Raw genomic sequence first — 14,675 nt, 5'->3', positions numbered from 1 at the left:
CCCAGCTCTATACCAACTGCGTCCTCGCAGGTACAACGCCTCGGGCCGGATTAGCTGAAAATGACATCTATAAATCAAACACAAAAGACAAATACAAGTTCACCCAAGTGAAACAACAAATAAAATCAGAAACAGTCACGGATGACACGCATAGTCACCCAACCCATTCATAAAAGACACAATACAACAGGCAATCAATAATCATAGTGTACACAGTCTCTTAGCAGAACACGAAAAGTCTCACAAATGACACATTGCCCACATGACAGCAGCACATTGTTTTCCTGACTGTTCACAATAGACGGATGGCGGGGTTATGACAGCGGCACACTTATTATATTACACACAAGTCCGTCTGTTCAAAATAAATAAAATCAAGTTAATCCCATGACTGCTCAGAACGACGACAATCTCTGCCGTATACGCTGTGAGCGGCGCACAGGCACAGCAGCTGGAGGAGGAACCAGAGGTTCTGGGTCTCTAGCCAGAGGCTGGTCTTGAACACGTGCTGGAGGTGCCTGTGGATCAGGAACTGGTGCAGGGGCTGCTGGCTGCACCGGAAGAGGCTGGATGGGTGGGGGGAAGACAGGGCGTGCCATGTAGACAGTGCCTCGGTCAGGGAATGTTGGGGTAGCAGGGACTTGGGGTAAAGGGGCAAGATTGAGCATGGAATCCCAAAATGTGACCTGCTGAGTGTCGTGTAGCTGCACGGGGACTGGCAGTGTCACATTCTGATGCTCTTCCTCTGTCTGGCAGCTTTGCTCACGGAGAGGTTGCGTGATGGATGTTGACTGACTCACACGTTTCTCACTTGGCTGTCTCCATGACAGCGGTTGTTGATCTCTTTGACGCTTGGTAGGGCACCTGCTCTGTAGATGGCCGTGGCGGTTACAAAGCCAACAACGTGGCTTCGCGGACGGTTGCTGATGACGTGAGGCAGCTCGCGGATGTTGGTCCAGGGCAGCGCGAAGCTCTGCTGATCTGACGACGAGTTCGTTGACTGGGACCTGCAGCCTACTTAACCCGGCACTCCTCTCTTTGGAAACAGGAGTTGCTTGGTCAGCCACTACATCGACATCTTCCCTCATCCACCTGAGAGCTTCGGCACGGACTGCCGCAAAAGTGACAGCCTCACGCCCTCTCACAAAGCGCAGCAGATCTCGTCGTAGAGGATGCAAAAACAGTCCATGGCTGAAATGATCCCGGAGAGCATCATCTGTCAATGTATCAGGAACAACAGAATTAATCTTGACATGCAGAGACTGCAAACTGTGGGCATATGAAAGAAGGCCCTCCTCTTGTCCCTGGTAACGCGTGAAGAATGACGAAAGCAGTGAAGAAATGCTGGCGTGGTCTCCAAACGTGTCCTGCAGAATGGTCAGGACTAGGTCAGCCGTAGCGGTCGCATGAGGGGGGTGCAGGTTAACCTCCTTCCTGGCAGCCCCAGCGAGGGACTGGATCAACCACTCTGCTCCCTCCCCTCCAAGTGCCGCCATGTTGAAGTGGGAAATGACGCGACGTGCCTCGGTGGTGAAATGGTCCAGGTGACAGCCATCATCACCGCTTGTGAAGACAGGAAGCCTGGGAGGGGGAAACACCTGCCAATGGGGTCGTGGAGCCACGTCGACCGCCATCTTGGATGTGCGGAGTCCCTCCTACACTGCTTTCTGGTGTTAAACTACGGCGTCTCTACTTCCTGAATCCTGCTCGCATGCGCCAGATGTGATAGGGTGGAGTGGAAGGGGGGGGGGGAATAGGCCAGGAAGCATAAATGAGACGCCAAGACAGAGGTTGCGATAACGTGACTTTTAATTAACGTACACCAGAAAGCAAACACCAGAAAGTAGACACCAGAAAGTAGACACCAGAAAGCAGTGTAGTTCACTCCTCAATGTACAGCCGCACACAACTCGTCGGAACTCGAATTACGATCCCGGTCGAAAGTCACCTCGCTGATATAAAACCAGCTCTAAAACGTTTGTTCACACACACAAAGTCTCTCTAAACAATACTCGAATCACTCCTTCGCCAAAATAAACGTTATAATGGCTCAGCTACACTCCTTACATTAACACAGTAATCGTTCAATCAAAAGTTAAACTGCACAAATCCAAGCCGATAGGCACACTGACACACGTCCTCTCACTTCGAAATCACCCCGGGTACTGTTCTAGCCCACGCTGTCATTCTGACTCACGCGCGCTCTCGTTCAAACAACTTCAACCAATAGGAAACCAGCCTCCCTACACACCTATAATTAGCTACAACACACAATACTCCTAGCGGGAGACACAACCTGGGTCAGGGGAAGATAATAGACAGGGAGAAAAAGAGAGGGACAACAGTATATGAAATTGCCACACGGCTACACAAAGAGTAGCTCGTATCAGCTACAATGTTTACAGAAAGTAAGGCGCTTACCAACTTTCATCTCTATATTTGTCCAATTCTTTGTGCATGTTGTAAAGACAATGCCTCCAATGGAAAAAATAAAACAGTCTTTCAGGCCGGCTAAACATATTTGGCCAAAATGTAGGATTACTAATGCAAATACGTTGCAAAGTTTTTTTCACGGAGTTATAAAGACCAACATATGCCAATATCCATGTGTATATGTGTGTGTGTATGTATGTGACTTGGACCATTAGTCGACAGATAAGTTTGGACCTATTGTCTTCTCAAAAGACCGGCCATTGCCATTTAATCCAGTTGGTCTTTTGACCTAGCTATTGCAAAACGAAACAAATTTTGTGCCAATCCTTGAAAAAGTGCACATTAACTCTTTCCTTGGTACATGCACACCCACAGTTTCATGACCCCTTCTCAGTCCCATTTGTGCTAAAGGAAAGATGTTTCTGGTCTGGTCTCAAAACTTGTGGTGGTCTGTGGGTGTACTGCCGTCTTTTTGTTGGGAGACAGGGTATCCTCTGTTGTCTCTTCCCTGGACACAGTTCCTCTGAAACAAAGACATTCAACAGAATATTAGTAAATAAATGAAACAAAATTAAGAATAAGCAAATAAAGATGCACATTAACGAGTTCACTAACTACACAAAAAAAAAAGACTTTATGAATTTAATAACATAAAGCACAAAATGCAGACGGCAACTTAATTCTTGTGAAAATCTTTTCATCTTCATCACAGTTTACAAGAGATTTGTTAGAGATTTTCAGACACAACAACAGTTGGCTTATCCAGAATTGTAATATTAATGAGAAGTTCCAAAAAGTGTCACTTAATAAATTCACTTTCAATAGACAATACTAAGATGTTCCAAGAAGTTGTACTTTTCACTTTCTAAAACAACTGATTTCAAAAACGTCTACCATTCCTTTTTTCCATATCCATGCAATTATCTAATAATACACAAAATCATAAAGAAACACGATTGCAGATTTATCTTAAACGTACGTTATAAATCAGCTAGTTAGGGAAAAAAACTGTTGCTTATTTAAATAGATCCGACAGTGTAGTCGAACTTGCCCTGCCGACCACCTCTCCCTAATGACCACATGCCTACAAGGACCACACCAATGGATCGCCGACGATTTTTTTTCTCAATATAATTCATCTTTCCATAATAATCACCTGTCTACAACAAACACTTCTGGTCCTTCCTGGGTGGTTGTTATTGACAGGTTCCCCTGTTATCCATAAACACTAGCATCAGGCTTTACTTAATAATGTGCAAGTTTTGATGATAACATTTACTTCTTGGCATTGTAAAATGACTCACCAGAACAAACTCTTATCGATTAAACCAAACAGGCAGCAGATAGATTATAAACACTCTGAGCAACTGATAACATTTCAGCTAAATGTAATGTCTTGAAAATGCTGTGCTTTTGGACAATGCGAGTTCGACCCTGGGTCAGGGCATTAGCAATTTTCTCCCCCCTTTCCTAACCTAGGTGGTGGGTTCAAGTGCTAGTCTTTCGGATGAGACGAAAAACCGAGGTCCTTTCGTGTACACTACATTGGGGTGTGCACGTTAAAGATCCCACGATTGACAAAAGGGTCTTTCCTGGCAAAATTGTATAGGCATAGATAAAAAATGTCCACCAAAATACCCGTGTGACTTGGAATAATAGGCCGTGAAAAGTAGGATATGCGCCGAAATGGCTGCGATCTGCTGGTCGATGTGAATGCGTGATGTATTGTGTAAAAAAATTCCATCTCACACGGCATAAATAGATCCCTGCGCCTTGAGTCCGAGTCTGGAGATACGCGCGCGATATAAGACTTCATATAACATAACAAATTTACCTGCGCTTTCGTTTGCGGATCATGGGGTTGTCAGCAAGAGTGATGGATTTCAGGGTAACGGCTTTATCAGCAAGCCTCATCTGGGTCATCTCACAGGCGTGTGCATGTTTCACTTCTGCCCATTGGTTCTGTGCAGAAAAACATAAATCATCATGAAACGTGTGATATGTGCATGTCTGTTCATTTGCTGTTTTGTTTGGTTTCTGTTCTCTCTCTCTCTCTCTCTCTCTCTCTCTCTCTCTCTCTCTCTCTCTCTCTCTCTCTCTGTCTCTCTCTCTCTGTCTCTCTCTCTCTCTCTCTCTCTCTCTCTCTCTCTCTCTCTCTCTCTCTCTCTCTCTCTCTCTCTCTCTGGATGTCTTAAAGGGGGGGGGGGGGGGCGGGGTCCTTAATGTATACAAAACTGGCGAAACTGTAAGCGGACAAATAAAAGCTCACCCTATCAGCTAGAATGACGGGGGAGCTGAGAGGCGTCTTGTTGCGAGCTGAAGTAGACCTGTCCAACCATGGGTGGGCAGCTAGCTCATGGATCGTCATCCTCTTCATTGGGTCTACGTACAACAGCCTGCAAAGTAATTCAGTTGTGCTGTTTATAAACGGTTCAGTTGAATTTGCAGGTGTGTATATGTCTGTCTGTCTGTCTGTCCTGGTCTGTCCTGTCCTGTCCTGTCCTGTCCTGTCCTGGTCTGTCCTGTCCTGGGTCTGTTCTGTCCTGTCCTGTCCTGTCCTGGTCTGGTCTGTCCTGGTCTGTCCTGGTCTGTCCTGTCCTGTCCTGGTCTGGTCTGTCCTGGTCTGGTCTGGTCTGGTCTGGTCTGTCCTGTCCTGTCCTGTCCTGTCCTGTCCTGTCCTGTCGGTCGGCGTCTGATATGTGTGTGTGTGTGTGTGTCTGTGTCTGTGTCTGTATGTGATGTCTGGTCAATGTGTCTCTGTCTGTCTGTGTGTGTCTGTCGTTTTGTGTGTATTACCTTTCTTCTGGTGTCATGCAGTCCTTCATTTACTAATTTAGTCTTTTTACTTTTAATAACTGTGTTAAAAGTAAAAGCCCAGACTCTACAACATCAATCAATCAATATGAAGCTTATATAGCGCGTATTCCGTGAGTACAGTTCTAAGCGCTTGTCGAAGAGTTGTCAACACAGGACTAACAAAGAAACTAACATCTACAGACGGACACAAACCCTAGCACACACTAGCAAACCCTGATAAACATACAACAAACAACTGTTTAACAACAATGTACACATCAATAGCTAGGTCCAAACAAAATAATATCAAACACAAAGAAAACACCTCTCACAGAGCACAGCACAAGAATGTCTTTTGGGGCACAACACATCACTGTCAAACATGAAAGTCGCAGCCAGCTACGGGAAGAACTGAGTCTTCAACCTACTCTTGAACGCGTCAAGAGAGGGGCTCTGGCGAAGCTCAAGCGGCAGGGAGTTCCAGATGGAGGGGCCCGCGGAGGGAAATGCACGCTGACCAGCAGATGCGAGTTTCGAGCGAGGGATGTGAAGGCGGAGTGGGTCAGCAGCAGAACGAAGGGGACGGTCGGAGGGCTGGGTGTACAGGTCCTGGGAGGATTGAAGGTACTCGGGAGCAGAGTCGTTGAGACACTTGTAGACCAGAGTGGACAGTTTGTAGGAGATTCGGGTGTTGACAGGGAGCCAGTGCAAGGAGCGAAGTAGGGGGGTGATGTGGTCTCGCTTCGTCTTCCTCAACGTCAGCCTGGCAGCAGAGTTCTGGACTCGTTGTAGGCCATGAATGGATGAGGCGGGGAGGCCAGCCAGAAGGGAGTTGCAGTAGTCCAGACGACTGAAGATGAGGGAGACAACCAGCTTGACACAGGCGTCGTGGGTGAGGTAGCGACGGATGGAGGCGATGCGTCGTAGGTGGAAAAAGCAGGTCTTGATGATGAAGGAGATGTGTGTCTGCATGGAGAGAGTGGAGTCGAGAAAGACGCCAAGGCTCTTGACAGCAGGGGAGAATGGAACAGTCGCGTCATCCAGCTGGAGGTCGGTCACAGTGAGGGAAGCAATCTTCTGTCGTGTTCCAACGAGAAAGGCCTCCTTCTTCTCACTGTTCAGCTTCAACTTGTTCAAATTCAGTCATCCAGTTCTTGATGTCAGTGAAACAACTGGAGATAGATCCCAGGAGATTGTCAACGTCCTCCGGCTTGGCGCTGTTCTGGAGCTGCGTGTCATCGGCAAAGGAGTTGTAGTTCAAGCCGTGGCGTTCGATGACCAGGGAGAGGGGTTGGGTGTACAGGGTGAAAAGGACAGAGCCGAGGACAGACCCTTGTGGGACGCCGAAGCAGACAGGGACAGGCTGAGAAGAGAACAAATCAGTGGTGACAGTCTGAGAGCGGTTCTGGAGGTAGTTCCAGAACAAAGAGAGGGCGGTGTCGTGAATGCCGAACGTGGAACTGAGGCGATCGACGAGTAGCTGGTGGTCGATCGTGTCGAAGGCCGCGGAAAGATCCAGCAGCACAAGGGCAGAGACGAGACCGCTATCTGTTGCGTTCAGGAGGTCCGTGGTGATTAGCAGGAGCGCCGTTTCGGTGCTGTGGTAAGGGCGGTACGCTGACTGGTACACTGGCATCAGCGAGTTCCGAGACAGGTGGGCGCTCAACTGCTCCAGGATGATACGCGCGCTCCAGAAGCTTGGAGAGGAAGGGCAGGTTGGACACAGGACGGTAGTTTTTCAACTCGTTGACGTCAAGGCCGGGCTTCTTGGTGAGTGGGAGGACAACGGCAGACTTGAAGCAGTCGACATGAGTGTCTTCGTTTTATTTAAACATGAGTGTACTTAAGAATGGCAGCTCATGAACGCAAAAGAAGTAGCACAAAAACATGAACACATCTAAATCATAACTTACTTTCTTATGATGTCTTTAGCATCCTCAGAGATGTTGTCCCACTCTTCATGTGGAAACTCATAGTCTCCACTCATGATTTTATTCTTCATATGTGGCGTCAGGGAGTGCGAGGGGTTTTCAGAGTAGAACGGTGGATAGCCACACAGCATGATGTACAATATCACTCCCAGGCTCCACATGTCACAGCTCTGAAACGTAAACGCAATTAAAACAAAAACAAAATGAGGCAGAGCGTTACTAAGATCAAACAATCAATGAGTCTTATATCGCGCATATTCCGTGGGTACAGTTCTAGGCGCTCTGCAGTGATGCCGTGTGAGATGAAATTTTATACGGCCAGTAGATTGCAGCCATTTCGGCGCATATTTACCTTTCACGGCCTATTATTCCAAGTCACACGGGTATAGGTAGACAATTATTAACTGTGCCTAAGCAATTTTGCCAGGAAAGACCCTTTTGTCAATCGTGGGATCTTTAACGTGCACACCCAATGTAGTGTACACGGGGGGAGGGTTCGGACACCGAAGAGAGTCTGCAAGATATCAAATAACCAAAGGGAAGTAAGCGCTCTTTATGCATACAACATGTGTAATGGAGTAAGCCAGAGTTATACAGAACCTATACTCTCTTGTGTTCTTGTGTATGACTGTACGTAAGTGTTAGTTAGAGTGCCTTGGAAAATGATGAGCATTATGAGCTTGCGGTAATCATCCTTTTTTGAGGTACTGGGTGGCCGAGTGGTAGCGCACTTGCGCTCGGAAGCGAGAGGTTGCGTGTTCGACCCTGGGTCAGGCCGCAATTTTCTCCCCCCTTTCCTAACCTAGGTGGTGGGTTCAAGTGCTAGTCTTTCGGATGAGACGAAAAACCGAGGTCCCTTCGTGTACACTACATTGGGGTGTGCACGTTAAAGATCCCACAATTGACAAAAGGGTCTTTCCTGGCAAAATTGTATAGGCATAGATAAAAATGTCCACCAAATACCTGTTTGACTTGGAATAAAGGCCGTGAAAGGTGAATGCTCGCCTAATAGGCTACTGAGCTTTACTGGCCGATGTGAATGCGTTATATATTGTGTGTAAAAAATGTCTGTTTGTCTGTCTGTCTGTAAAAAAATCCATTTCAAACGGCAGAAATTAATATGTAAGCGCCTAGGGCTATATCTAGATTAGGCACATAAAAATGATCACAATAATAATAATAATAATAATAATGAAAGTCGCTTGTTCATTTCAATGCTTGTTATTCTCTCAGGTGCCAGGAGAAAGGTTCCATACAACTCTCGCTTACTCCATTACACATGTTGTATGCATAAAGAGCGCTTACTTCCCTTTGGTTATTTGATAACAGAAAAACAGTCGAACCTCCCCTGGCAACCACCTAAGTTCTATGGGGTCAGAACAATGCATCAGATTAAAAAAAGTATGCATGAATGACCAAAGACTGAGGCCTGGGAACAACACTGACATGCGAATAATTATGGCGTAAGAAGTGTAAAACACTGTCAGGAAATAGAATACAGGACAACAAGAAAATTAACACACACATGTACGCATATATATATATATACACACCCACACTGTGACCCACACACACACTGTGACCCACACACACACACAAACACACAAAGGGAAAGGGGGACATACACACACACACATGTCATCCACATCGAGAAATTCATCTAACGTTCCTTTTCCTAATACACTCTAGTTCTGCTCAAAGAGCAAAGTAAGTCACCAGGTCTAGTTAACACAAGCGTGCAAAGAAAACCAATAACGCATCAAAGGAACACTGACCTTGTCATACGTGTAGGGGGAGGGTGGGGTTCCTCCTTGCTCTGCTGCCTTTTGGTGACGCTGCGCTTCAAGCACCTGTAAAACATACAATTATCTAACCACTGAAATGACAAAACATCTCTTTTCATCGCCCCATTTCTTTCACATTACTTACGCCAACCTTAATGTTGTGCTCAGGAGTCCTCACACAGATCTTAATTAAGTTTTATACCCATGCTGAGGCAATAGAAGTACAGGGGAAATCATCCCCTTTTAAAACCACCAACTCAAGACCTCTCCTAGGGAGAGTGAGGGGGAGAGAGAGAGATATATATATATTTGTTTTGATATTGTCGTCCTAATCTTGACTATTATGAGTGGACTATTTGCGCCTCGATATCTTATTTATGTTCTTACGTTTTATGTTGTTTATGCAGTAATGCTGTATACACCACACCTGAGTTTCTCCTCGTTGAGATAATAAAGTGTTCTATGTCAATGTCTATGTCTATATGACCCCCTTTTAAAGTTGAACATCCATCTCCAGGAGACAATACCTCGCTATAGTGGAAGCTATAGGCCACAGAGATAAATTTAGACACCGGATGTAATACAGGCACGAGAAAACAGAGCTATAGACTGTCGTGCCCATGATGTTGGCCTTTAAGACCTAGCTATTGCTCTCCCACATTTTCTGTTAAATCTCTGTAAGTTTACCTCTATTTTAATACCAATTAGCCTGCTTTCAGGCTAAACAAGAACATATAATTTGTATTTTTCATAAAATAATGCTAGCAGCACTATACATGCAGTACTCATCTCACCTGAGGAGAAACGTAATACGGAGTGAACCGAGGGGTCATGAGGTTGCCGTTGTCCTCCTTGGCAAATCCAAAGTCCGACAGCTTCAACATGGCCCGCTGCAATTCAACAAACATGAAAAGTTAGTTATCAAAACGTTAAATTAAAGATAAATTAAAACATTCGTTAAAACTTCGACCTAGCGGTCTCTGAAGAGGATGGACAAACAAATAACCAGAACTGAAGAAGAGTAATTAAATGCACATATGGCTCACCTTCATCACATGCAGTGATATGAATCAGACACAACTATAATCTGCTGCTCTAGCTCCATAAACGTTAAAAAAAAAGATAATTCCATTCTGATCAACCCAAACTCGATCTTATTGCCTGTTTTTCTCGACTATAATACATGCTTTGAAACTGAACCTGTGTACTTTGAAAGTGGAATTACATACCTCTGTTTTGTCAGTAAGAAGCAAGTTCTCAGGTTTGAGATCTCGATGGACGATGTTTTTGTCATGCAGGCACAGCACGGCCTGTACAGCCTGAAAAGAGAGAGAGAGATATATATATATACAGTGGAACCCCCATTATATGATCCCCCAATTCAAGACTGGATCCCTCCCTTTTAAGATCCTTTGTTTGTTTGTTTGTTTGTTTGTTTGTTTGTTTGTTTGTTTGTTTGTTTGCTTAACGCCCAGCCGACCACGAAGGGCCATATCAGGGCGGTGCTGCTTTGACATATAACGTGTGCCACACACAAGACAGAAGTCGCAGCACAGGCTTCATGTCTCACCCAGTCACATTATTCTGACACCGGACCAACCAGTCCTAGCACTAACCCCATAATGCCAGACGCCAGGCGGAGCAGCCACTAGATTGCCAATTTTAAAGTCTTAGGTATGACCCGGCCGGGGTTCGAACCCACGACCTCCCGATCACGGGGCGGACGCCTTACCACTAGGCCAACCGTGCCGGTTTTTAAGATCCTGTTTTCTCAGTTTGTTCATAACCTGTGTAAATGTACCCCCCTTTTAAGACTCTGGCCCTCCTTTGTAAGACTTTCTTTATTTGGTGTTTAACGTCGTTTTCAACCACGAAGGTTATTTCGCGATGGGGAAAGGGGGGAGATGGATAGAGCCACTTGTCAATTGTTTCTTGTTCACAAAAGCACTAATCAAAAATTTGCTCCAGGGGCTTGCAACGTAGTACAATATATTACCTTACTGGGAGAATGCAAGTTTCCAGTACAAAGGACTTAACATTTCTTACATACTGCTTGACTAAAATCTTTACAACAAGAAGGGCAAAGCCCATACGACTCACATGCTTGACCTTGACCTTTACATGACCTTGACCTTCAGGGTCAAGGTCAAATAACTAAACCTAGCAATGACATCATACACTAAGAACTGCTTTACACATTTTTCCTACCAAAATACATGTGACCTTGACCCAAGGTCAAGGTCATCCAAGGTCATGCAACACAAAGCTGTTAATTCAAGACATAGGAAGTACAATGGTGCTTATTGGCTCTTTCTACCATGAGTGGTTCACTACCTTATTTTGGTCACATTTCATAAGGGTCAAAGTGACCTTGACCATATGTGACCAAATGTGTCTCATGATGAAAGCATAACATGTGCCCCACATAATTTTTAAGTTTGAAACAGTTATCTTCCATAGTTCAGGGTCAAGGTCACTTCAAAATATGTATACAATCCAACTTTAAAGGACCCTTGCGACCTTGACCTTGAAGCAAGGTCAACCAAACTGGTGTCCAAAGATAGGGCTTACATTGCCCTGTATAGCATACATAGCTAAGGTTGCCATTCTCGATAACTTCAGAAAAAAATGCAAAAATGTGAAAAATGGTCGTTTTTAAGACAACAATTACGGCCCCTGTGACCTTGAACTTGAAGTGAGGTCAAGTTGCCGCACATGTTTTTTGAGATCTTGTAACCATACACCATCAAGCCACATCAGGTGTTGATAGACTTAATAGTGTCCAAGAAATATCCAACGTTAAAGTTTTCCGGACGGACGGACGGACGGACGGACGACTCGGGTGAGTACATAGACTCACTTTTGCTTCGCATGTGAGTCAAAAATGGACTATATTCTATACAAGAAACACTTAACAAGGGTAAAAAGAGAAACAGAATCCGTTAGTCGCCTCTTACGACATGCTGGGGAGCATCGGGTAAATTCTTCCCCCAAACCCGCGGGGGGATGGCGGGTCATACTGGACCCACGGAATCTTGATACAGGGGAACCTCCTTTTTAAGACTGGATTTCTCAGTTTGGTTGAGGCCTTAAAAGGGGAATTCCACTGTATACTTTTGCAAGTATATATGTACATTTATAGAATTCCATCCAAGCAAATATTGAAACGTTGTGTCTAATATTAGCTGAACCAAAGATGAAATATATTGTACACTTTACAAACTGTTGGCGGAGTACGCACATACACCTCATAAACAGGATTCCGCATTAATAAATGTTAAAATCAGAAAGTGTTAAAAACATCATCACCTTATATTTAAACACCTCTGGGCGGGGAAATAGCTCAGTCGGTAGCGGCGCTGGCTTCAAAATCAGTTGTCGCTATCGGCGTGGGAGTTATTTCCCAGAGTCAACTTTGTGCAGACTCTCCTCGGTGTCCGAACAACCCCATGTGCACGCATGCGATCGATAAAGAACCCAAGTTCACAGCGAAAGTCTCAGGGCTACGAAACATGAATACTCCCATGCAGGGGGAAAAAACAAAAGAATGGGTAGCGCCGTATACAGTGTATGACAGCTCGCTTTCCCCAGGGAGAAGGCAGCCAGAATTTCCGTGAGGGTAACCTCACAGGACTATATGAATCGTATCCTTATCCTTATCCCCCAACCTCATCAGGCTGCGTACTGGCCACAACAGGCTCAATGCTCACATGAACCGAAAGTTCAAGCTGGCGCCATCACCAACCTGTGCCTGCCGGCAAGAAGACCAAACAGCGGAACACATCTTACAGCGATGTCCCTTACTGGATGAGGAACGAAAAGAAGTGTGGCCGTCACCAATTCCCTTGCAGACCAAACTATACGGCAGTCGACAGGAGTTGGAGAAAACGACAACATTTATCACCAGTGCTGGATTGATCGTGTAACCTCTGCGAACGCCAAGAAGAAGAAGAAGAAGATCCTTATCCCCCTCCCATTTCAAAATTCTCTCTTTTGGGGATTTTTTTTTCCGCTCACTTTATCTTTAAACACCATTGTTTTGCAAGGGGCGCAACTCTTTTACAGCCAATGAAAAGACCGAGTTATTTCTGGAATATGCAATGTTCACTAGAACTGATATTAAAACTTAGGTTCCCCCAAGATTGGCGTATGACCTGAAATTGGTAGGGTAAAATTGGTCATACACGTAAAAAAAATCCACTCGTGCACAAACAAAAACCACCCACCCATGAGTGTACATGGGAATTTCTGCCCATGAACGCAGAAGAAAATCCAACAGGGAAATTTGTGTTACCTCTACCATGTACATGGCAGCTCTTTCTTCTGTGAAGTAATCTTCTTGACTGATGCGATCAAACAGCTCCCCTCCCTCCATGAGCTCCATCACCAAAAAAAGCCGAGACCTGCAGAAAGAAATTATGAAATGGATGGAAAGAGTTGGATTTTGTCTGTACTACCCAGAGTCAATATTCAGTGTAGATGGAACAGTACCACCATGGAAGCAAAAAAGCATGAAAAAAGACGAATGTCGATGTTAAAGATCCTGGATGTCTTAGGACTTGGAAACAAACAGATACCTAGCACGCATACCCTTGAAGTTCATTTAGGGGGCCCTGTAACTTGAAAGGAGCAGGGCGCAGGACGCACTAAATTTGCATTATGGAATGGACGAAAACATACTCTAGTTTTTGAAAACAAGAAAATGTTGTACTATTTTGTGTACCGACTTTATTTTACGGCTGTCTTCTTCTTTTATCCACTCTGTTTCACGTTTTGTGTTCGTGAGGACAAGACCGTAGGGTCGATTCACGTCAAACATTGTGATTTTTGTCATCTTCGTTAACACGTGAGCACATTTTTTTCTGGTCTTTTTTATTTCTGGCTCTCACGCGCAGTCACCGTTGTTCTGCTTTCTACTCTCATTTATGGAGTAAATCTAACCGTTTTTTTTGTTTTTTGCTTCTATACTTTCTAGTGCGTACAGTATGCAGATTTCTTTCTTTCTTTCTTTCTTCATTTGGCGTTTAACGTCGTTTTCAACCACGAAGGTTATATCGCGACGGGGAAAGGGGGGGGGGGGGGGGGGGGGGGGGGGAGATGGGATAGAGCCACTTGTTAATTGCTTCTTGTTCACAAAAGCACTAATCAAAAAATTGCTCCAGGGGCTTGCAACGTAGTACAATGTATGACCTTACTGGGAGAGTGCAAGTTTCCAGTACAAAGGACAGTATGCAGATCAAGACTCCTGTTGAAGCTGTTTATGCAGTGGAACCCCCCCCCCCCCCTTTAAGACTCAAGACTTTTCTTTTCCCTAAAAATATTCCTTAGACTACAGTGCCCCACTACACCCCCCCCCCCCTCACCCATCTTACCTGCAAGCCTAAATCAGATCAGTTGTAATCAAATAGCCATGTACATAATTATTGTTTGAAATTTTCTTTTCTTTTTCATGCTTACTTTTGAGTGCCGTTTCTCTGTTTGTGTTGTTGCCTTGCCATCTTCATGCAATTTATGCTTAAGTGTATTTGAGTATGCTTGAGTTGTTAATGCGAACGATTGTGTACGAGTGCGCCTTGAGTCGCCTTGTGGTGAGATATGTGCGCGTTATAAATTCTCGTATTATTATTATTATTATTATTATTCCCTTTTAAAACCCTGTTTTCTCAGACTTTCTGTTCATAACCTCTGCAAATTAACATTTTGGCCCAATTGTACGACTCCCTCCTTTTCT

General features: G+C 44.9%; 1 protein-coding gene across 1 annotated transcript in view; it reads right to left on the bottom strand.

Moving 5' to 3' along the window:
• Positions 1–388: 388 nt before the first annotated feature.
• LOC138975660 (MAP kinase-activated protein kinase 5-like) overlaps positions 389–14,675 on the bottom strand; it is a 17,916-nt gene continuing 3,629 nt past the window's right edge. Inside the window, exons 4-11 of the mRNA XM_070348394.1 lie at positions 13,239–13,347; positions 10,174–10,263; positions 9,739–9,834; positions 8,936–9,010; positions 7,143–7,330; positions 4,703–4,829; positions 4,268–4,395; positions 389–2,956 (exon numbers count right to left, since the gene is read on the bottom strand). Coding sequence (XP_070204495.1) covers positions 2,839–2,956; positions 4,268–4,395; positions 4,703–4,829; positions 7,143–7,330; positions 8,936–9,010; positions 9,739–9,834; positions 10,174–10,263; positions 13,239–13,347 — 931 coding nt within the window. The 3' untranslated portion in view covers positions 389–2,838. The remainder of the gene's footprint in view (positions 2,957–4,267; positions 4,396–4,702; positions 4,830–7,142; positions 7,331–8,935; positions 9,011–9,738; positions 9,835–10,173; positions 10,264–13,238; positions 13,348–14,675) is intronic.

Source organism: Littorina saxatilis, linkage group LG9 (assembly GCF_037325665.1).
Source record: "Littorina saxatilis isolate snail1 linkage group LG9, US_GU_Lsax_2.0, whole genome shotgun sequence".
Taxonomy (NCBI): Eukaryota; Metazoa; Mollusca; class Gastropoda; order Littorinimorpha; family Littorinidae; genus Littorina; species Littorina saxatilis.
The sequence above is the reverse complement of the archived record's forward strand: the minus strand, read 5'-3'. Positions and strand labels throughout refer to the sequence as shown.